Below are 24845 nucleotides of genomic sequence, written 5' to 3' on the forward strand. Positions count from 1 at the left end.
CAAGCCAAAGACAGGTGAAACAGATCAGGGGATGACAATAGTATACTATAGTATTTTTTAATGTGGGGATCTGCTCAAACAGAGGGCATGAACACTAATTTGACTAATTGCATCCTTTTGAGTGAAATGTACATAATATATCCTAACGAGGGCAGATTCAATGTCATGTAATGGGCCACAAAGACCAGTAATTTCACCTAGCATGCTCTTAGGTGTACTGTATATCCTTTCTGTGTCATTCTTGCTGTGTGCAAATAAAACTATTTTCCTCCAACAATACATTCCATATTTTCAGTGTCCTATATAAAAATAATTCAGGGTCCTGATAGTTCAATCGGATTTTCAGATTCAAAATGTATGAGAGCATGAGAGTGACCATAGATTAAATAACGTGTAACTTTGTTACTGGCATGAGTTCAAGATAGTAGTCAGACATCTGTCATTGGAGAGAAAATTACAGTAATTTTCAACGGACACAGACAAAGTTACCATGACCTTCTCACAAACTTTACTGGTAAGGGCAAGGAATGATGATTACAACAAATACAAATCAGTATGTGCTATACATTGGATAGAGAGAATACAATGTACATGAACATACATGAAAATACTGTGCACCATTTTTCCAATAATAATATATATTTTTTTCAGAGAGCAAGAAGAATATGAACATTTACTGAATAACTTTACAGCTGAGAGCAAGAACATAGAGAACACTCATAGTGGCTGTGTTACGGCTGTCGTAGAGAGGGGACCAAAGCACAGCGTGGTAAGTGTTCATTATATTTATTAAACAATGAAAACACTAGAACAAAGAAACACACCGAAAAGCCAAACAGTTCAATCAGGTAACGAAATACAAAACAGAAAATAACTACCCACAAAACACAGGTGGGAAAAGGCTGCCTAAGTATGATTCCTAACGATAGACAACGATAGACAGCCGCCTCTGATTAGGAACCATACTCGGCCCAACACAGAGAAATACAAAACATAGAATGCCCACCACACACCCTGACCTAACAAAATAGAGAAATAAACCGTCTCTCTCAGGTCAGGGCGTGACAGGCTGGCATTATAAGTAATGAGAAATGTATTTGATAACACATTGAGAACATCTTACAATCACATGATAGATTATATCTCAATAAAATGATTCATAACCATTGTGTCTCCAATGAATTACATGCGGCATAAAGCATCCATGTGCTGTACTTCCTGGAGGTAATCACTGATCTGTAAGTGGATGGTGTCCATGTCATTGCTCTCACCAATCTTCCAATCGCAGATCACTGATTTATTTTACAAAAGAAAGAAGGAGGGGTCAATTTCTTAAGTACTCAAACTTAGTCCCCCTGGACTAATTCAGTCTGTGTGATTGATAAGAGAAATGACCAATGGGGCTGTGTTTTTAGCAGAAGTATAAACACCAGGGCTGAAGTATGGATAGAGCTTCTCAGTGGCTGCGTTTCAAAGTCATAAAAGACACACCCTCGTCCACTTACCCTCGCCTTATGCCCTTGGGGCAATCCCGTATTTCTTGTCGGTTCAAATGGAAGGGAAGTTAGGGAAGTTTGCAACGTAAGCCCCTTAATTTTATAGCTATCATACAGTAAGCGTATATGAATAATGATATACTTAATATAAGTAGACATGCAATCCAAATTGACTGTAGCGCATATAAAGCAGCCATAAGCTACCGGTGGCTGAAAACACAATCACCACGGGATGAACGAGTGACGAATTTCCGGGCAAGGGCGGTCCATTTAAAAATCATTCCTTCCTCCCTCGCCCCTTGCTCTGCAAGTGTATACTCGTCAGACGTAATGATACGTCATCAGAAGAGTCCACTTAATTTGAGGGCTGAGGGGATAGGGTGTGTCTGTTAAGTGTTTGGAATGCAGTAAATGAAGGCTTAGCCTGTGAAAGAGTAAATATGAGACCTGGCCTTCACATCATAAAAGGAGTTTCAAGTTTTATTGTCAAGTGCACAAGTACAGTGAAATGCCTTTCTTGCAAGCTCTTTCCCAGTAATGCAGTAATCAATATCAGTAGTACTATCAAATAAAGTAAAGTAGAACAAAAACACACAATTAATAAAAATAAGACTATGAGAATGTATGTAAGCTATACAGTGCCTTCAGAAAATATTCATACCCCTTGACTTATCCCAGATTTTGTTGTGTTACAGCCTTCATTTAAAATTTATTAAATATGATTTTTTTTCACCCATCTAACGACAAAGTAAAAACATGTTTTTAGAAATTTTAGCAAATGTATTGAAAATTTAATAAGAAATATTAAATGTACATAATGTAAGAATATGTTTTTAATAAATGCACAATGCAGAGGACGAGAGGTCAATAGATTACTAATGATCAATGGAAATAGTGTTTTTTCTGTAATAGGGAAGTATTGATCAATGGGTCAGAGACATAGGAGGAATTTCAGTCCGGGACTCATAGCTACATGGCAAGTTCTCATTGATCAAAATTGTTTATACATTGAACCTGAAATAGGATACTTGTTATTTGGCCATTGGCCCAGTTTTATTGCAAGGAATTATAATTGGTCAACCACAGGCTAGGGCTGGGTTATAAAACTACATTCTGTCCCATTGTTCTGAGGAGAGAATCACAGGAGAGAATCACTGAGGACAGGGGAGCATGAACATCTACCATCTATGTCACGTGTGCTCACTCTCCGGCCTCTAGGTCATCAGGCTGCTCATTATCCCGCACACCGGTCATCATCGTCACACGCATTTTAATAAAAAATGTTTTTGTCAGAGTAAAGACGTCGGATGCGGGAGCCGGTACAGGCTCTCATGCCTCAGCCAGATCGCCAGCCTCCCCTGCCGGCTCGTCGGGCTTTCATGCCGCCGCCGGATCGCCTGGCTCCCCTGCCTCAGCCGACTCGTCGGGCTTTCATGTCTTTGCCGGCTCGTCAGGCTCCCCTGCTTCCACCAGCTCATCAGGCTCTCATGCCTCAGCCGGTCTGTCAGGTTCAATGGGTGACCGGTCCGCTCCTGATCCCCTGGATTGTCCCTTGGGTTGGCACCCTGCGGCTGGAGCCGAACGCGCCGGGGAGGGGGTACTGCCACGTATGCTCTCTCTCTGGCGCTCTTGGTCGCCATGCTCCTGCGCCTCAACCGGATTGACAGGTTCCCGCGTCTCACAGAGGTGACCGGTCCGCTCCTGATTCCGGGATCATCATCTTGGTCGGTGTCCTGCGGCCGGAGCCGCGCGTCGGGGAGGGGTTACAGTCATGTGTGCTCCCTCTCCCCGGCCTCTAGGTCATCAGGCTTCTCATTATCCCGCACCCCTGTCACCATTGTCACGCACTCCAGCGCCTCATGACACTCACCTGGACTTGCATCACCTCCTTGATTACCTTCCCTATAGATGTCACTCTCTTTGGTTCCTTCCCCAGGCGTTATTGTTTCTGTTTCATGTCCATGCATTGTTCGAGGTTCTTGTTCTGTTTATTTTATTAAAACATTCACTCTTGGGTAGCCCGGAAATTGGGTGGGAATTACAGTAAGAGAAAGGAGAAAAGGAGACCATACCCTTCTCATAATCCACAAACACCCTCACCTTCACCCCCATCACCCTTTTCTTGACGAAGCCCCAGAAGTGTTGGCCTCATACGTATCCCCATCCAGCCGACTACAGAGTCATTTTCAGCTGGGTACTCTTTTCATTTAGATTATCTAGGCTACTTTTCAATTCGCTAGTCAGAAAAAAGTCCTCTCCCGCTAGAATGAAAGATATGCATCTTCTAGCAATCTATTGATAGGACAGGCGCCTGTCAGTCACAAAGTGAGCAATGACATGGAAATACTGCTGGGTTGACAGTCTGCTGTCTGTCCTGCCTCTCGGTAACTGGGTATGTGTGTTGTGTGCTACGGTTGTTGAGGAGTATTTTTCTCTACATTAGTAATAAAGGTCTAGTCCACAATTTTTTTGTCCAAGAAACTGCACCCTCAGGACCCCTACTTTCCATGGCTATGCTATTTGTCTTGGCTAGCCTACTGTAGCCATGTCATATCTCTTTTGGAAAGTTTGTCTTAAATGCGCAGCATCCTATTTTACAATACTCTCAAAATGACATACTTCAGAAACAAAAAATGTATGCAATTAATACAATGCTATTCTAAAGAATAGAGTAATGACTTACATTGCTAAATTAATTATATTACACAGCTTTTTAATATACCATAATAACAAAATGTAGCCTAGTAATAGCTGAACATAGAGAGAAAGCATGCCAACCAATAGGTCCTGCGTAAACCCAATGCATTTAACAACTACACCATGTCTGGGCCAGTAAAATTTTGTTCGGGCCAGTAGAAAAAAGTTTATATGCAGCGGTGGCGCATAGGCTATTTACTGTGTTTTAATTTACGAAGAGCAAGCTTGATTATGATATAAAAGGTGTCGAACTGACTGAATAACGTCAAATATCATACCTTTGCCATTCATAAATCATACAACGTAGTGGTATGTCCATAGTATCACATCGGGATAAGTAAACTAAAGAGCGTGTTTGTATTTTCGATATGAAGCCCATTAGGACTGCCTCTCGGGGACATTAAAATTAGTGACTTGTCAGTAGCCTACCGAATCACATAGGTAAGAGAGCTCTCGGTTCCCTAATTGACATACTGTTAGGCTTTTTAGCCATTATCTGTAGATAAATTATGAAAACATTCAATGAAGATGGTGAATCTTCCTCACTGCAGGAACAATAGGTAGGCTCGTGGAGCGATAGCCTCACTCTGGTCCAAAATATGATAAAATAAAACAGATTGAATTGTTTTAAAAGATAATGATACTTATACGGTATTCTCAAAGATATTGATCTAGGTTTACTGATTTAATAAAAGTGTTGAGAATGGAGTAGTCAACTGCTGCTTTCTGTGTAGCAAAGCCCATGATTAACACCAGCTTCTTTAAAGGCCCAGTGCAGCGAAAATTACGTTTTCCCTGTGTTTTTTATCAAACTGTACGACAGCTGTTGAAACTAACACTGTAAAAGTGTGAACATTTTTGATAAGTGTTATTACCTAATAGTTGCTGGTTGAAAATACAATCTAGCATTACAATGTATCAGAGGCTCCCCAAAAAATAATTACACCACCCAAGCCCGGGGGAGCCTGGCTGGCTACTTTTTCTTGTGCTTGTGGAAAGCACTGCCATCACTCAATCTCACAGTCCAGCATCATACACTCAGGGCTAAGTAAAAAAAAAGAACTTCCGGATGATGTACTCTTTGGCCACTCCGAACCTCCATGCACTTTCACCTTCACCTGCACCTCACAGTAGTATCTTCCCGAGGAGAACTTAAGCCCTCCTTTCCCAGAACAGACAGGTAACATTTAATCCTCTTGGAATTGTCAGGGAATTCCTTCTGTGTGTTCCCATTTCTCACTTGTTTTCCGTCCTCAGACAGGATGAGATAATAATTCGCTGTGTCAGGGTTCAGAGCCACATCCACTGACCACTGCTGAATCCACTTCAGCTCAGGATCATCACACAACTTCTTAACTTCTCTATATCTTTATGAAGAGTCTCCTCCAGCAGAGAAAGACCCTGCCTCACTCTCCTCTCATTCAGACTTCCGTGAATCCTGATCTCAGACCAGTCCTCGTGCGTGGAAGGGTACAGAGGGATGGGGAACTCTGGAGGAGGTACTCAGTGTCTGAGAGCTGCTGCAGCTCAGTGTGTCATTGATTTCCATCTCCAGCTCTTTGATGAGCCCTTCAGACTGCCTCTGATGCTTTCTGCTTCTCCTCAACCATTTCAATGAATTCCCTCTGGATTCTCTCAATGGTCCACACTAGAGCAGTGAAGACCTGCACACTGTCTGCTAGCTTTCTCTCTGCATCTTTCTTGCTGCTTTTTTCTGAGTGTTGGATCTCCTAAACTTTCTGCATTCACACCTGGATCCTCTGCTGCGCTTGTACCTTCCTATCTCGGCACTATTCCTGTAGTAGAGGGACAGTGTGGTGAGTCCTGTGGTCTGTCACAGTGCAGAACTGACACACACACATCTGGTTCGTCTCGCAGAACAGCTCCACAAATATGTTGTGCTTCTTACACATCCGGTCTTCCAGGTTCTCCACAGGGTGTATCAGATATGTGTCTTTTCAGGACAGGGGCTATCTCATGAGGCTGCAGGTGAGCCTCAAAGTAAGACGTGAGACATTGCAGGCAAGACTTTAGGGCTTTGAGCTTCCTCACTATGCAGACTTCACAGACCACTTCTCCGGGCTCGGTAGGGGACTGATCTCTATCTCTGGCTCTCCTCTTCTTAAAATGATCTAAAAGATCTCTGAATGCTGTATTGAGTTTTAGCTCTGGTATTCTGTAGAATGCCTGCTTACACGGTGGACATTGACACAGGTCAGTGGTGTCCCAGTATCTGCTGATACAGGCCATGCAAAAGTTGTGTCCACATGCAATGGAGACTAGCTCATTGAACACATCCAGACATATAGAGCAAAGGAACTGATCTACAGACAGAAGACTACAGGGGAGCTCCATTTCTGAAACACAATAAAATAGAATCCATGAAATGACATCCAGGAATGAGTCAGCTTTAATCATGAGTCATGTCATGAGTCAGTATAATCAGAGAGAAAGAGGTGAAGCGAGAGGGTCCACTCCCATCAAAATCTGTCCACACGGGAAAGCAGCGATAAGCAGACTGCGTGCCTCCCAGCCTTTGGAAAAATGACGGCGGAGACAAGACCATCTCGTCATTATATACAGTATCTCTGGTATAATTCACTTTGAAAACGAAATGTATCATGATATGTCGAGACCATTTAAATGATTCCTCACGAAACCCAGACAAAAAAAAACATGACTTTTGGGATTTTCACGAAATGTAATCTATAGAATAGTCCTTCGGAGGTAGGATTGTTGACCTATATTTGACATTTGTATCTAAACGCATTATTGATAAATAATTGAACAAAGTTAGCATATTTATGACATTTTGACTTTACCCAGGCCTCCTTTAACACTCCATAGTGTTTCATTTGTAGGTGCTACAAAGGAAAAATTGGTGTCATATGAAGCTTTACTGCTTGCTCTGGTAATATGAGTAGTATTTTGATTTCTCCCCCAAAAATTGACATTCATTTATGAATATTGAAAAATGTAAACATGAATATTCAAAATATAGATGTTTTAAGTTAGGTCATTTTTCAATAGATTGATGAACATAATATACTCTAAGGCACATCAAAGTTCCACTGGGATCTCTGCTACTACTTTTAGAGTTATGATCCAATTTCCAAGCATTACCAACAGTGAATGTGTAATTGGATCCAAAATTGTCGCCCTCTGCTGGTGATTTGCAGGATGTGCAATGATACAAGTAAAAGGAGGGCTGTGATTGGTTACATTGCCGACTATGCCAATTTCTCTGTATAAAATGGGCCATAACCTTAAAACTAGCAGAGATCCCACTCTGGAACTTTGATATGCCCGTAGATTATATTATGTTCAATTGTATATTGGAAGATTTGCCAAATAAAAAATTCCACTCTACTCACCTGAGAGTAGTTACTGTCTCAGTGTGGTCTAGACTCTCTGTAGATGTGTTATCTTTACGAAGAGCGAGTTTGTTCTGCATGCTGTTCCAAATGCACTGAACAAAAATATATACAGAACATGCAACAGTTTCAAAGATTTTACTGAGTTACATTTCAGATATGCATCTGTTGGTCACAGTTACCTTTAAAAAAAAGTAGGGGGGCGTGGATCAGAAAACCAGCAGTATCTGGTGTGACCATCATTTGCCTCATGCAGCGCAAGACAACTTCTTTGCATAGAGTTGATTGGGCTGATGATTTTGGCCTGCAGAATTTTGTCCCACTCCTCTTCAATGGCTGTGCCAAGTTGCTGGATATTGGCGGGAACTGGGACACACTGTCGTACAAGTCGATCCAGAGCATCCCAAACAGGCTCAATGGGTGAGATGATCGTGGACTACAGGAAAAGGAGGGCCGAGCACGCCTCCATTCTCATCAATGGGGCTGTATTGGAGCAGATTGAGAGCTTCAAGTTCCTTGGTGTCCACATCACCAACGAACTATCAAGGTCCAAACACACCAAGACAGTCGTGAAGAGGGCACGATAAAGCCTATTCCCCCTCAGGAGACTGAAAAGATTTGGCATGGGTCCTCAGATCCTCAAAAAGTTATACAGCTGCACCATCGAGAGCATCCTGACTGGTTGCATCACCGCCTGGTATGGAAACTGCTCGGCCTCCGACCGCAACAGAGGGTAGTGCGTACGTACAGAGGGTACAGAGGGTAGTACAGAGGGTAGTGCATACGGCCCAGTACATCCCTGGGGCCAAGCTTCCTGCCATCCAGGACCTCTATACCAGGCAGTGTCAGAGGAAGGCCCTAAAAATGTTCAAATACTCTAGCCACCCTAGTCATAGACTGTTCTCTCTGCTACCGCACTGCAAGCGGTACCTGAGCGCCAAGTCTGGGTCCAAAAGTCTTCTTAACAGCTTCTACCCCCAAGCCATAAGACTCCTGAACAGCTAATCAAATGGCTACCCATTTTTACACTGTTGCTACTCTCTGTTATCAATTTACCTCCACCTACATTTACATATTACCTCAATTACCTCGACTAACCTGTGCCCCTGCACATTGACTGTATCGGTACCCCCTGCGTATAGCCTTGTTACTGTTATTTTATTGTTGCTCTTTAATTATATATATATATATATTTCTTTTATTTTTTCTTTTTTTTCTTCTATTTTTCTATAATTTTTTTAACTTCAGTTTATTTGAGTAAATACTTTCTTAAAAATATTTTTTCTTAAAAATGCATTGTTGGTTAAGGGCTTGTAAGTAAGCATTTCACTGTGAGGTCTACACTTGTTGTATTCAGCGCATGTGACAAATATGTTTTGATTTGATGTCTGGTGAGTATGCAGGCCATGGAAGAACTGGGACATTTTCAGCTTCCAGGATTTGTGCACAGATCCTTGCGACATGGGGGCGTGCATTATATGCTGAAACATGTGGTGATGGTGGCAGATGAATGGTACGACAATGGGCCTCACGATCTCATTACGGTATCTCTGTGCATTCAAATTGCCATCGATAAAATGCAATTGTGTTCGTTGTCCGTAGCTTATACCTGTCCATACCATAAACTCGCCACCACCATTGGGCACTCTGTTCACAGTGTTGACGTCTCAGCAAACCGCTTGCCCACACGACACCATACACGCTGTCTGCAATCTACCCGGTACAGTGTAAACTGGGATTCATCCGTGAAGAGCACATTTCCCTAGCGTGCCAGTGGCATCGAAGGTGAGCATTTGCAAGTCGGTTACGACGCTGAACTGCAGTCAGGTCAAGATCCTGGTGAGGACGTCGAGCATGCAGATGAGCTTCCCTGAGACGGTTTCTGACAGTTTGTGCAGAAATCCTATGGTTGTGCAAACCCACAGTTTCATCAGCTGTCCGGGTTGCTGGTCATCCACGAGCAGGTGAAGAAGCCGGATGTGGAGGTCCTGGGCTGGTGTGGTTACACGTGGTCTGCGGTTGTGAGCCTGGTTGGACTTACTGCCACATTCTCTAAAATGACATTGGAGGCGGCTTATGGTAGAGAAATTAACATTCAATTCACTGGTGGACATTCCTGCAGTCAACTTACCAGGTAAATTGACTATTTCAGCTCATGACACATGGGACCAACCCTTTTATGTTGCATTTATATTTTTGTCCAGTGTAGTTTAGGCCTATATATTTTATTCACCTGTGAAGTTCCTCAACCCACTATTATTTGTGGGGTGGGCATCTACCATTATGTGTTTGCCGTTATCTGCACCTTATCTGCACCTATCTTGGATGAAAGCCATTTAACTTGGAAGTTGCATAGACCTGATTGTTCTCAGTGCAGGGAAAGTTCACAAGGAATGAAGCCACTCATTGTCCATGTGGACAACCTGTTTTCGACTTCCCCACATGGGGCGCTCATTCAACATCGTCTTCCTCCGGTTGCCAATGACAGCAGTCAGCTGAGGATTTTGCATTACTTGATTCAGTGTAGCCAAAGCAGCACAGCAGTCATCGAGCCTTGACATTGTTGGAGAATGCCTAAATTGGGATAGCTGGTGTTGTGAGGACAAGTCACCTTGTTATGAAAACCATTTTCCTTGGAGCAGGTAAATGCAAAAGTCCTGTAGCTTGCTTCAATTTATCGAGCGATACGTAACTTAGCTAGCTTGCAACAGCTAATGTTAGCTAGCTATTAACAGTAGGTAACCACTGGTGCTCTTTCAGTAAATGCTAAATTAGCTCACCCTTTACGGGAATTAGCTAGCTGGTAAACGTGAATAAGCTGGTAAGATTCGATTCTTTGGTCACTTCACGGCGAATTGGTTAGCAAGGTAAATGGCAGTGCTATCAGCTAGCCGTTAGTGGTTGTTGTTGTTGTTATTATTATTGTTATTATTGATGAGCGGAATAGAAAGGTTAGCAAGCTAGCGTTGCAGATGCTTCCTGGTTCGAGTTGCTACGGTGGGGTTAGCTCAGGTTAACTAGCTAGCTAGCTAACAGGCTGTGTTTCCATAACGTTTCAAGTATGAACCATAACGTTACCTAGCTATCATCGCGTATGCTAATATTTAGCTGGCTAGGTTTTAGCTATGTAGGTAACGTTAAGGTTAATGCATGCATTTTCTCCATGATACAGATAGTTACCTATCCCTAACGGGTATTGACGCCCACTTTTCACTGTCAACCATTTAGCTAGCTAGTTCTGGCTGGAGTCAAATTATCAATAGTTAAGGTCTTGTACTGCCTTGCACCTACCAATTCCTTCCCCACACACAAAGGCAAAATGACAGTCATGCAACATCTTTACCATATTACTAGGAACATAGCTAATGAGCTATATTAATGCTCATTGATTGTGCAGGTGGAGACTGGTGGAAACAGTAGAGTGGAGCCGCTACACAATGTACTCAGACTGGCGCTCGCTGCACCTAATGGTGCAGAGTGACCAGGGCCACCTCAGTGTCCTGCACACGTACCCTGGAGGCGTGGGGTTGGAGGTGGCCAACGCAGTGGTCAAACCCCTGGGGACGGCCGCCATCCCCATGGCCACCGAGAACATCCTCAAGACGGACAAAGAGGTGAGGGATGGACAGAGAGCATTGTCATTGATGTGGGTTATAGTTAATGGGGCCTTTCTGCATGAGGCTAGCCTGGGTGCCCTCTGTCTGTTTCTGCCTTAGCCAACTTGTTGTTGTCTTGCCAAGCATAGGCAACATTGTAGCATTGTTGGATGCAGAAACAGTTCTTCGACCCCAATTTGTCACATTAGCAGTGTCAAGTGGATCAGAGGGGAGTAGATGCCTAATGGCCATTTCACACTACAGAGCTGAGCCGAGCTGTACTGCGCTGGCCCGGCAACACTGCCTGGAACTGTTTTGCATTGGACACTGAAAATAAAATATTTGAGCCATCACAGTATGATTTGGGTTGGCACACTAGCGTGAAGGGTAGCCTATAATGCCTGATTCACTCTTGGGTCGATCTGAACCGTACTCTGCTGGCTCAGATGTTTTCTTTACGCTGTCCATTGCAGCACAGTAAGCGCAACTATGGTGGATATGTTACCAGGCCAGCCCAGTACACGTCGGTTTGGTTTGGCTCGTTTTGGAGCTATAGTGTGAATCGGGCATAACTGTCTCCCTGACTCTGGTTCCAGGTGAAGTGGACCATGGAGGTACTGTGCTACGGCCTAACTCTTCCCCTGGAGGGGGACACGGTGAAGCTGTGTGTGGACGTGTACACAGACTGGATGATGGCCCTGGTGACGCCCCGGGACTCCATTCCACAGCCGGTGGTAAAGGAGCCCAACCTGTACGTCCAGACCATCCTCAAACACCTCTACAATGTCTTCTTACCCAGGTACAGCCACAGTTGAGCTGAGCGTGCACGCACGCATGCACTCAAAACACACACACTTCAGGGTTTCCGTTATGAAAATGTAGCACCGGACATTTGACAGCCGGTTTTAATTTACCAGACATTTGAGAAATATACCGGACCCATATGCATTGGGTGCGTAATCTGATTAGGGCGTCCACCCACAGTGCTCAGAATGACTGAAATCACATTTCGATGATGGTAATTAATCTTAACAGAATATGCAAGTAGAGGATGTAATGACTTGTGTCCTTAGCGTCCACTTTGAAGATGTTAGAATAACTGTCCACATTTAATTTTCCTCAGCCATCAAGACGAGTAACGAACAGCAAAATCATGGGGAAGCTATATGTTTGCGGAAGCACATTTTCACCATAAAAACGCACCTTTATAATAAAGCATTACATGCATCATCGCGATTTATGTAAAATAGCATACTATTCATGTGATGACTAGATTGGATCATCATTTAGGCGAATAATATAACTTAATCACTGGTCGTAAAAAAAGATGGCTGAGCGCTTGTAGTGTAGAGGCCTCGGCTATAGGCTGTATCAGATACGTTTCTGCTTTCTTTGTACAGGAAAAACACATTTTCATGCAATTTTACCACACTTTATATGACTGGAGATATTAGCAGAATCTTTTTTTAATATGACAAATTACAGGGTAGCCTACTCTGCTAACACTGACATACAATCAATAAAAAATAAATTGTCCATATAATAGGCCAATGAAGGGGAGACACCAATACAATATGACGTCCATCTAAACTGGAGGAGAAAATGATTGTCCCAAAACAAACTTAAGTAGCACTGACCCAACATTGATACAGAGTGAATATGCGCAGTGTGCACTCACCTGGGATATGGCCGATGCTCTCCGCTGATGCCAATAGGACAGGCTATAGGTCTACTGTTGTTCGCTCAATTAAGTTGAGAATTTTGTTAACTTAAAGACAGATGAGTCTTTTCATTGTCTTCTCTTTACAGTAATAGCCATTTGCTTTCCAAACTACACTACATAACCAAAAGTATGTATGTAGGTAAAAGGCTAGGGGAAGCAAATTATCATCTGTGGCCAAATCATGCTTTAGTTGCCTATTTTGAATCATTTATTTTATTTCTGTATAGACAGGAGTTGGCTAATTTAGGCTATATCATTTTAGCAATTAAATGTACTTATGGAAAGCTTAGCTTCCCTAGCCTTATGGACATGCTGCCTATGTCAATCAACTATCTCCCATAGTGAAAAACATTTACCTATTCTATTGGTTAGCTTGACGAGAAAGAAATAGCCCAAGAAGATTCTGGGAACGGTTGTGTGACGATAGATCCCAAATTCATACAACCAATAGGCCTAGGCGACACTTTTTCTTTCCCTTTTTTTAAAATTAAGGAATGAATCAGATGTATCGGAACGTTTAGCTTAAAATGATGAACTGTTGTTTCTTAACATTATTAGCGCAACAATTCGCATAAGGCAGCAGGCTATGCGCGAATGTGCATTTAGCCACCGGACAATGAAAGAAAGTTAATAACCAATAGAACATGAGAGAAATAGGCTACCGGTTTCAATGGCATCTGGAAGTCTCTAAAACAATTGCGTCCGGATATGGTAGAATTTTGCCTGGGCTACTTTGAAGCCTAGGCAAAATATAATATGTAATAAAACGTTCAGGTTTCAAACAATTAAGTAGCTATATGTTTTCTCATTGCAAAGTGGTGTGACGCACTGATGAAGCCTGTCCTTGCCTATGCATTTGACTGGCGAATGGGAAGTGCACTTCAATTACCAGTTGAGAAATACAAATATTAGCTATTTTTAATCGTGGCCAAAAAACTATTTTTAACACAAGATTACATTTAGAATTGTTGTGCAATGATTGGGCTTATAAAAGCCCTGTCTGACAGATTTTCCGCTGAAGGCTCTGTATCTGTGTGTGTGTTACATAAGATGCATAACGAATATACACGAGCCAATTTAATTCCACAAAATTATGCAAATTAACCCATAGATAAGCATGACCGGTAAAAAAAAAATTCAACAAATGAATAGGCTAAAAAGCATTATTTCGCCATGGAATGTTTTTTGGGGGGGACAATGGGCCAGTACCAATTTTATTTATCAGCTTTTTAAACAGATTTAAAACAAATCTCTCTCTCTCTCATATATATATATATATATATATATATTACACACTCCCTCAAACACTCTTCTCTATTTTCTTCTACCACATCCCCCTTCTCATACCCCCACACACCCTTTCTTCTCTTCTCTCTCCCTCTCTCAGGCCGGAGCAGTACAGTCTGAGCCACATCCGACTGTGCCAGCAGGTGCTGATGGCAGTACAGAAGCTGGCCAGGGAGTCCGTCTCCATGGTGAGAGAGACCTGGGAGGTACTGCTGCTCTTCCTGCTCCGGATCAACGACACGCTGCTGGCCCCGCCCACCATCGGAGGTCAGCCCCATCTCCTCATCTCACCAAACCACATCTCACTGGGTTTCCCAGGGTCATGTTCATTAGGGCACACAACGTTTTAAAACATTTTGTAACAGAAAATGAATGTTTCTTGTAGGGCATGTCCAGGTAGTCCCTCCCTGTTTCGGTTTGGTGCCTTTATCAGATTGTTCATATCCTAGCCCTTTTAGAACTTCGGAATAGATGGTCTGAACATGGCCCCAGTAAAGGTGTAGTATAGCAGGGGTTTGACTGACTCTGCAATCAGACATCGGTTCCACTGCATAACATGACTTATCTGTGCACTGAAAGTCCCACATTACACTACTTTTCAGTTTAACCGCCGACTGCATCTGTTGAGCAAATGAAGTGTATCCGATTTGAAATGACTAGCTACAGTGCCTTCAGACAGTATTCACACCCCTTGACTTATTCCACATCTTGTTGTGTTACAGCCTGAATTTAAAATAGTTAACATTTAGATTTTTTGGGTCACTTGTCTACACACAATACCCCATAATGTCAGTGGAATTGTACATTTTTACAAATGAATTAATAATGAAAATCTGAAATGTCTTGAGTCAGTAAGTATTCAACCCATTTTGTTATGGCAAGCCTAAATAAGTTCAGCAGTAAATAATTGCTTAACAAGTCACAATAAGTTGCATGGACTCACTCTTTGTGCAATAATAGTGGTTAACATGACTACCTCATCTCTGTACTACACACATAAAATTATCTGTAAGGTACCTCAGTCAAGCAGTGCGATTCAAACACAGATTCAACCACAAAGACCAGGGAGGTTTTCCAATACCTCGCAAAGAAGGGCACCTATTGGTAGATGGGTAAAAATAAAAAAAGCAGACATTGAATATCCCATTGAGCATGGGGAAGTTATTAATTAAGATTTAGATGATGTATCAATACCCCCAGTCACTACAAAGATACAGGCGCCCTTCCAAACTCAGTTGCCAGAGAGGCAGGAAATCGCTCAGGAATTTCACCATGAGGCCAATAGGGACTGTAAAATAGTTGCATAGTTTAATGGCTGGGATAGGAGAACTGAGGATGGATCAACAACCTTGTAGCTACTCCACAATACTAACCCAATTGACAGAGTGAAAAGGTAGAACCCTGTACAGAATGAAAATATTCTAAAACATGCATCCGGTTTGCAACAAGGCACTAAAGTAATACTGCAAAAAAATATGGCAAACAATGAACTTTTTGTCTTGTTTGTGGCAAATCCAATACAACACATTACTAAGTACCACTTTCCTTATTTTCAAGCATGGTGGTGGCTGCATCATGCTATGGGTATGCTTTTATTCGTTAAGGACTGGGGAGTTTTTCAGGATAAAAAATAAACGGAAAGGAGCTAAGCACAGGCAAAATCCTAGAGGAAAACCTGGTTGTCTGCTTTCCACCAGACACTGGGAGATTAATTCACCTTTCAGCAGGACAATAAACTAAAACACAACGCCAAATCTACACTGGAGTTTCTTACCAAGAAAAACAGTGAATGTTCCAAGTCAAACAGTTTTTTTCTTAAATCTACTTGAAATTATATGGCAGCTTAAAAAATGGTTTACTAGGAAAGATCAACATCCAATTTGACAGCCCTTGAAGAATTTAGAAAAGAATCATGTGCAAATATTGTACAATCCAGGTGTGGAAAGCTCTTAGAGACTTACCTAGAAAGACTCACCGCTGTCATCGCTGCCTAAGGGGATTCTAACATGTATTGACTCAAGGGGTTGAATACTTATCTAATCAAGATATATCTGTTTTATTTTTCATTAATCTTTAAAAAATAACATTAGAGTATTTTATGTAGATCGAAGAAAAAATAAATAAAATTCTATCCCAATTTGTAACACAACAAAATATGTAAAAAGTCAAGGGGTGTGAATACATTTTGATGGCACTGTATAATGGGTTATTCATGAAAGTTATTATACAATGTTACCAAAAACTTTAAACACGCTAAGATTCCGCTCTGAAACACACTAATTTCAAAATATCTCAACTCAAGCAGCATGTATAGATTTGGAGGCAGTCACAAAACCAGGTCAGTCGGCTAAGCTGGCGATAGGGCAAAAATGTGTAGCTGATAGCCAAAGCGGGTCGTATAGATAGTGACAGGGAGAGTAGGGAGCACTAGTGTTCAAGGCAAAACAAAGGCTCTCCCGCCTCATGCTCCTATGGTTCCGACTTGCCTGACAGAAATTAGGTTAATGACTAACTGTCATTTGTACTGACTCGGGTGTGAATACTTATTTAAATGAGATATTTTTGTATTTCATTTTCAATACATTTGCAAAAATTTCTACATATGTTTTCACTTTGTTATTATGGGGTATTCTGTGTAGATGGGTGAGAAATAAAATCTGTTTAATCCATTTTGAATTCATGCTGTAACAAATGTGGAATAAGTCAATGGTTATGAATACTTTCTGAAAGCACTGTAGTTACCTGTGCTAGTATTATTCAATTGGTGACGTCACTCTCTCTGAGACCGAGAAGTAGCTCTGCAATTCAACGTCAGTAAGACCAAGGAGCTGATCGTGGACTACAGGAAACGGGGGGTGAGCACGTCCCCATTCACATCAACGGGGCTAGAGTGGGTTGAGAGCTTCAAATCCCTTCGTGTCCAAATCACTCAGAACTTAATTGGCCCACATGCGTACAGTCTTGAAGAAGGCTTGTCAGCGCCTCGAGGGTGTCTCAGGGGGAGTTGGGATATGCAAACAACACATTTCCATTTCACACATGCGTATAATACACACTTATACATGTGTGAAACAGGACAAATATAAGTTATTGATGTGTTCAGAGGGTCCCTGGTTTGAGCCCAGTTTGGGGTAAGGAGAGGGACAGAAGCAATACTGTTACACCATAAGCATGTTATTTTTATTATGCTAGTATTCATTTTATTTGAGTAACTAGAAATAGATGGCCTAGATATTAATTTGAGTATTTAAACATAAATGACTCTCAGCATCCCAATGAGCTTGACATATCCTGCTAACCTTTGACCCTCTCCCTCTTTTGCCCCCGTGCCTAGTGGGTGTGGCAGAGAAGCTGGCGGAGAAGCTGATGGCGGTGCTTTTTGAGGTGTGGCTGCTGGCGTGCGCCCGCTGCTTCCCCACGCCGCCCTACTGGAAGACTGCTCAGGAGATGCTGGCCAACTGGAGGCACCACCCGCCCGTGGTGGAGCAGTGGAGCAGGGTGGCCTGCGCCCTCACCTCCAGGTGACTGACTTATCCTGATTGGGAGAGTGATGTAACCTGCTCTTAGATCTGTTGGTGCTCTTGCAAACTCCATTGCTGTCATTGCAATGTTTGGCATGACAATTTCTTAAGGAGTTGGCTGGATAAACCGACTGGCATCCAAGCTTAGAGGGGTGAGGTTCACAAACAGAAGGGCCCGGTTGCGCTAGCATTGCTAAGGAAAACCAACGCTAGCAGGTGACTGATGATCACCCACTTTTTTGGGGGGGGGGGCCTGTAACATGGAACCTGGGCGTTCTTTTCTTTCCCACTTTCTGAGGAAGAGTTTATGGTCAATGTGTTGTGTTCCTTTGTTGGTATTTATTTATACACTCAAAAAATACAAAACTCGAGTACCATTCTGTTCAATTAGGTTGGATTAAAGATAAAGACCATTTTGTTCGGTGAGCACTACAGTATAGGGGTCGTTCCACGAAATGAGTCCCTTTTTGATTCCCTTTGATATTTTAAGTAGACATTGTGCACCAATATAGAATTTTAAAAGCCTGTTATATTAAATTTAGTGCCTTTTTTAATTTAGACCACATTGAAAATTCAATACATCTGCAATAAAGACTTGCTAAAGTGCCAAAATTCAGCTTTTGGACATGTCCCTCTGTGACTTCTAGAAGGATTTTAACCCACTTAACCCCAACATTTCGAGTTTTCACCATCAGTGTAAAGCCGTAGTAATTTTGTCTCTGACAGTCATTTCTGAAGATTAGTGATTCATTTTCAAGTCAAAAAAGCTTGTTCCTTTTAAGGTCCACCCTGTTACGTGAACTGAACTCTCATTTTAATATGGTAAAAACATTCCATTTAAAAAAAATATTTTTCATAACAAACATTCAACATCTAATAGTCAAATCATAGTGTAAAAGCAGGTGTTCTGGTGGTTGAAAACCGAATGGGTAGAGAGAGCATATTTAAATTCACACAGAACACTGGAAAAAACAAGAGAAATACTCCAGATGTGACAGACTGACCCTAGCCCCCCAACACATAAACTACTGCAGCATAAATACTGGAGGCTGAGACAGGAGGGGTCAGGAGACACTGTGGCCCCATCCGATGAAACCCCCGGACAGGGCCAAACAGGTAGAATATAACCCCACCCACTTTGCCAAAGCACAGCCCCCACACCACTGGAGGGATATCTCCAACCACTTAAGTATGAAAAGGAAATGTAGTTACAAAAATATACTTAGCATCAAAAGTATAAATCATTTCAAATTTCTTATATTAAGCAAACCAAAAGGCAATTATATAATATTTTATGGACAGCCAGGGGCACATTCCAACACACATTTGTGCTTAGTGAGTCCACCAGATCAGAGGCAGTAGGGATGACCAGGGAGGTTATCTTCATAAGTGTGTGAATTGGACCATTTTCCTTTACTGCTAAAAATAAAAAAAAATGTGCACAGTATTTTTGGGTGTCAGGATAAATGCATGGAGTAAAAAGTACATCATTTTCTTTAGGAATGTACTGAAGTAAAAGTTTGAAATATAAATAGTGAAGTACAGATATCCCAAAAAACGACTTAAAAGTACTACTTAAGTACTTTACACCACTATAGCTAACCTCTGAAGTTTTCAGTTGGTTTAAAAAGAACTGTGAGAGCAGAGAAACACTATCTGCTATTTCATTTTGCAGGATGTACCACTATCAATTTAAAACAATGACAGAGAGGAGGAAATGGGCATACTAATTTGTGTGTATGTGTGTCTGCATGTGTGTCTTGTCTGTGTGTTGACTTTCCACCCAGGCTGTTGCGGTTCACCCACGGCCCCTCGTTCCCCCCGTTTAAAGTCCCTGATGAGGATGCCAACCTGATTCCAGTAGAGATGGACAACGACTGTGTGGCCCAGACCTGGTTCCGCTTCCTCCACATGCTGAGGTAGAGAAGTCCTGGGCCTATATCCACAAAGCATCTCAGAGTAGGAGTGCTGGTCTAGGATTTGTCCACACAATCTTATTCATTGTGATCTAAAATTCAAAACTGATACTAGATCAGCACTCCACCTTTGAGATGCTTTGTAGATATGGGCCCTGGTGATGTCCTTACATGCCCTCTTTTCCTCATCTACTTTATTTCTTGGCCACAAAATATTGGGTTGTATTAATTATGCACCACATGGAAGAAATCGGACTGAAACATTGAGGGAACTGGACCAATAAGAACTTTGTTTTGTTGCAAAAATGTTGACTGTTGCGTGTCCTAGTGAATACAACCCCTTTTTTTTTTTGCTGTGCCTAATGCCATTCAGTGTTCTAGACATCATTTCCCAGCACATTGTCAACCCCACCCACTAATACAGGCCCTCAGTGTGTGTCAATCCATCCTCACTTCTCTCTCCTGTCCCTTGTGGTTTCCGCAGCAACCCCGTGGATCTGAGCAACCCGACGTTGGTGAGCACCACGCCCAAGTTCCAGGAGCAGTTCCTCAACTCGAGTGGCATCCCCCATGAGGTAGTGCTACACCCTTGCCTCAAGCAGCTTCCCCAGATCTTCTTCAGGGCCATGCGGGGGGTCAGCTGCCTGGTGGACGCCTTCCTGGGTGAGAAGACGACTTCCGTCACTCAGGGTCAAGTGGTGGTGCAACACGGTGCACCTCAATAGTCTGAATCTGCGTTGGGGTCAATTCAGGAAGTTAACAAATTCCAATTCCACTTTGTTTTCCTTATTAAAAGGCAGGAAAGTTGTAATTGGAATTCAGTTTACTCCCTGAAATGGATTTGACCCCAACCCTGGTCTGAAGTTGTTTGCATACAGTATTTGTCAGCCGTTTGAACTGAAAAAAGTGTACATTTGTGCCTTAAAGGGATAGTTCACCCAAATTACAAAATTATATATTGTGTTCCTTACCCTATAAGATGTCTATGGACAAGGTATGACATCAATCTATTGCTTTGCTTTAATTTTGGCACTGTTTCCACATGCTAATGTGCACATTAGCATTTGTGGGGAAAAAAGTGATTTTGTTGAGCTTCGCAATCGATTTTTGCTCGCTAATATCGGTACCATGACTTGAATGGGGTTTGCGCCACAAATGCTAAAACGTTAGAATTTGGAAACTAAATCAAAGCATGGATTGCTTACTGGTTAAGCCCAGTAAACGGGACGTCCTGAGGGACATTCAGCGACGTTCCTTAAGGGTTTCTGTGTTACGGTATCCCACTGACATTCTAAGAACGTTGCTTGATGGTCCCAAGGGAACGTTCTCTGGGGGACCTTTGTCTATTTACCTGTACATTCCCAAGACGTCATTGACGAACATATAGGGCCTTTTAGGACAATCTTAGGACTTTCATGTTACTGGGCCTTAGAATGTCGCATGATGGTCCCAAGGGAACCTTTTTTATAGTTCCAGTGATGTTTTCAGGACGTTCTTGGGACGTTGTGTCATGGTCCCCTGAAGGTCACCTTAACGTTCTTTGGACATTGTGTCGTTGTCCCCTGGAGGTTTTTTCTAGTTCCCGATTTGTCCCGAGGACGTTTTTAGGATGTTCTGTCATGGTCCCCTGGAGGTTTTATCAAGTCAAACTGGGCTGAGGGGCATGCTATTACAATCAAATGGGCTGTTTCGGTTGATTTGATGGTTCAAATGGGTTAAACTGAGCTGCAAGATATGACTTGTGCTAGTTGAACTGGCTGTCATTGACTGCTGATGCCACAGTAGCACTGTTCTGTTGTTTGGGCATAACAAGTTAATTGATACCCCCTAATAGATATGTTTTAAGTGTGTCAATGAGTCCTGAAAAAGCACAGGCACAAGTAATATCACTCTATAACCTGCCTATTAACACCTATTGGTTGTGTGGTTGGACCAACATGGGGTTAACGCAATCCTATTTACATGGGATGTTGCTCTCTTACCTCTTAAGAAGTCTTCAAGTTTTAACCTGAAGGGAAACCAGAAAGAGGTATTCTAAAACGTGCACTTTTTTTCTCTTCCATTCCTTGAGGTTATCACTGATCTGATCACGTTGAATTACTGAAGGCGATAGGGTGGAAACAATACCTTTGCTTACAGATCAGTGATAACCTCAAGGAAGGAAGGAAGGGAGAATCTATGGCATGTCAAAGGTATTGGAACAGAGGCTTGTTTTTCCACTGTAATTGAGGCAGGACACACCACAGCCATTGGTTATTCTGACTATTGGGTGTGTCTTGTTTTTGGGACCTGCCCCCTTCTCCTCCGCAGGCATATCACGGCCCAGGGTCGACAGTGCCCCGCCCACACCGGTCAACAGACTGAGCATGTCCCCACCCTCCTCCAACAACACCACGCCCCCACACAGCCGCAAGCAGCGACACACCGTGGTCACCAAAACCGCCAGCAAGAGTTTAACGGTAAGTCAACTGTATAGCCTACAAATCATGTGCGTATGTCGTCTTGGCCTGTGTTCTGTGCTTACATTAGCAGACCTGGTTTCAAACAGAATTTGTTTTCTTTCAAGTACTTTGAGTGTTCAATCTCGCTTGCCTGGAGTGCCCGGACAGGGTGGGGTTTACTACTCCATTGGTTCAATCGCGCCAGAGCAAGCTCAATGCAGTGGCGCTAAAGTATTTGAAATAAAAAATTGTTAGCGGCCCGGATTTGAATGCCTGTGCTCTAACTCAGACTACCCCCCCCATACAGGGCAGTGCAGCCCAGCCGACCAAAGTGTCCGCGTCCCAGCAGCTGTCGTCGTCACCCACCATGCTGGCCAGCCCCACCCAGAGCAGTTGGGAGATGCAGCCGCTGCCCGCCCCCGCCAGGCCTAAGGTCAACAGCATCCTCAACCTCTTCGGTCAGTGGCTGTTTGACGCGGCGCTGGTGCACTGCAAGCTCCACAGCGGCCTGAGCCGAGACCCCAGCATGACTGGTAAGCAATGACTGATCTGACTGACTGATTGCCTGCCTGACTGGATGGACAAGCTTCTACCGTGTGTGTGTGTGTGTGTGTGTGTGTGTGTGTGTGTGTGTGTGTGTGTGTGTGTGTGTGTGTGTGTGTGTGTGTGTGTGTGTGTGTGTGTGTGTGTGTGTGTGTGTGTGTGTGTGTGTGTGTGTGTGTGTGTGTGTGTGTGTGTGTGTGTGTGGGGGGGGGTTGGGTTGGGTTTGATGCATGTCTTTGTGTTGGGTTAAGGGTTGGACTTGTGTGTGTTGTGGGCTGGGGTCAGAAGACTGGTTTTTCTTTTTTCTCTCACTACTTTTCACATCTGCTAAAGCACTGTGTGGAGACCACTCTGATATCAGTTAGTCTAATTGACATTCCACTCCACAGAACACTGTAGGATGGAGAATTCAATATAGACGCGCCTTTGCGCATTTCCCCAGTCACTACACCCAATGTCTCCATCTGCAGCGTTTTATTGCAGTGGTCACAATATTGAATTTATACAGTCAGATAAACACAATGAACTTCTGCATGTCTCTGTGTAGTTCCGTCTTGTGCCTTATGATTGTAGGAGATGACGGTACTATTGTAGGGTTGATCGTCAATCCTGCTCCTGGAGAGCCATAAGCAGTGATCTGCCTGATTCGGCTCACCAAGGGCAAGAAGAGATCAGTTGATTTAAGGGTGGTATTCATTAGGGCTCACAGTCGCAAAATGTTTTGCAACTAAAAATGAATGAAAATGGGTGTTTCTTATTGGACAAGTTCGGGTAGTCAGTCCCTGTTTCAGTCCATTTTCTTCAGTTTGGTGCCAAATAAATACGACCCAGGTGTGATGGCACTAAGCTGGGAGAAAGACCTGCAATACTGCAGTTCTTCAAGAACAGGATTGAGGAACACTGATTAAGCACATATAAAAAGGTAGAAAAGGATCATGATGTCCAGGACTGTCTCTTATCTCGTGTTTTGGTGCTTGTGTCTGTCCTGCATGCTGACTCGTGTCTACCATGTCTGATGTTTCAACAGTTTCAGGGTGAAAGGTCATCCATTGAGGAGGAAAAACACAATTCATGCATTTTAGAATGAATTGAGAAAATATTGATATGCTTTGATTTGTCTCTCCACTATTTCTGTTATCTTGCAGCCTCTTTTATCCAAATTCTCCTTTCTTATAAATCTTGTAAGTAGGAGCTGCGGCTTTTCTCTTGACTCGCAGTCAGTTCTTTGAATCCTGCTTTGGTTTCATTTCTCCATGGTCATCATCGCCCATCATCGTTACCTTTTACCCCCACCACTGTCATTTGAGCGTTGCGTCAATGTTCTCTCAATGTTCTGCGGGTTGGAAATGGAACGGGAGCACACAGCCTCGCCACTGTCCCGACATAGCGTTGCCAGTTTGTGACCACACCACCATATTCCATTGACCTTTTTATCTATCGTGCCACTAACGCTTTTTGGTTTGCCCTGAATTCAGCGCATTGTTCTCATATTGTTTCCCCTCGTGTTGTCAGTTCACTTATACATTTCTAGAATTTTGGTTTGGTGCCTCAATGCATGAAGTAAATGTCTGTACCTTGAGTGACGTCATAATGCAAGTACAAGGGAGCTGAGCTGACAGAGATTTTGCGCCGACGTCTTCTCGCAACTTGTGTTGGGAAAAGATGTTCACGTAAAAGTTTTAAACCTTAATTCAATTCACTTAGCCCATGATAAAGATAACACTTTTTATGGCAAACTCTGTGTCAGCCGTCCCTCTTTGTGCGCCTGCTGATTTACATACGTATGTGTAAATGTGTGTGTGAGTCTGTGCGTTTGTAGCCATTTAGGTTTGTTTTCCTTGTCTCGTTTTGTGTCTGCACAGTTTGTGTGTACAGTATTTACCTGAGTTTGTGTACTTTTTAATGTGTATGTGTGTTTGGTTACTTTTCAATGTGTTTGTACGTGTGTTTGTCTTCGTTTCTATCTGTTTTCACGAGTTCACGTTTGAGAATGTCCCATTCCGGGCTCCTTTCACTCCCGTGTCTCCTTCTGTCCCCTCCACAGCTATAGCCACTCAGGTGGGTCTGGAGCTGAGAAGGAAGGGATCCCAGATGTCCACCGACTCCATGGTGTCAAACCCCATGTTCGACACCAACGAGTTCCCCGAGAGCTACGAGGCGGGCCGTGCCGAGGCCTGCGGCACCCTCTGCCGCATCTTCTGCAGTAAGAAGACTGGAGAGGACATTCTCCCAGTCTACCTGTCCAGGTAAA

At 43.0% G+C, this 24845-nt stretch overlaps 1 protein-coding gene and 1 long non-coding RNA gene across 12 annotated transcripts in view; one reads left to right on the top strand and one right to left on the bottom strand.

Moving 5' to 3' along the window:
- Positions 1-491: 491 nt before the first annotated feature.
- Positions 492-1722, bottom strand: LOC123727134 (uncharacterized). Its single transcript, XR_006759085.1, has 2 exons — positions 1506-1722; positions 492-1292 (listed from the first exon to the last, which is right to left on the bottom strand). It is a non-coding gene; the product is annotated as an uncharacterized lncRNA (long non-coding RNA).
- Positions 1723-10027: 8305 nt separating this feature from the next.
- LOC106572185 (ral GTPase-activating protein subunit beta) overlaps positions 10028-24845 on the top strand; it is a 40357-nt gene continuing 25539 nt past the window's right edge. For 7 of the 11 annotated variants that reach the window (XM_045696029.1, XM_045696031.1, XM_045696034.1 and 4 more), the window contains exons 1-11: positions 10028-10209; positions 10965-11181; positions 11760-11962; positions 14274-14440; positions 17508-17694; positions 19482-19613; positions 20095-20273; positions 21921-22069; positions 22359-22584; positions 23740-23775; positions 24639-24840. In XM_045696029.1, coding sequence (XP_045551985.1) covers positions 11005-11181; positions 11760-11962; positions 14274-14440; positions 17508-17694; positions 19482-19613; positions 20095-20273; positions 21921-22069; positions 22359-22584; positions 23740-23775; positions 24639-24840 — 1658 coding nt within the window. In that variant the 5' untranslated portion in view covers positions 10028-10209; positions 10965-11004. The remainder of the gene's footprint in view (positions 10210-10964; positions 11182-11759; positions 11963-14273; positions 14441-17507; positions 17695-19481; positions 19614-20094; positions 20274-21920; positions 22070-22358; positions 22585-23739; positions 23776-24638; positions 24841-24845) is intronic. The other 4 variants (XM_045696033.1, XM_045696037.1, XM_014146115.2 and 1 more) reach the window with 1 other exon arrangement.

Source organism: Salmo salar, chromosome ssa15 (assembly GCF_905237065.1).
Source record: "Salmo salar chromosome ssa15, Ssal_v3.1, whole genome shotgun sequence".
In the NCBI taxonomy this organism is placed as follows: Eukaryota; Metazoa; Chordata; class Actinopteri; order Salmoniformes; family Salmonidae; genus Salmo; species Salmo salar.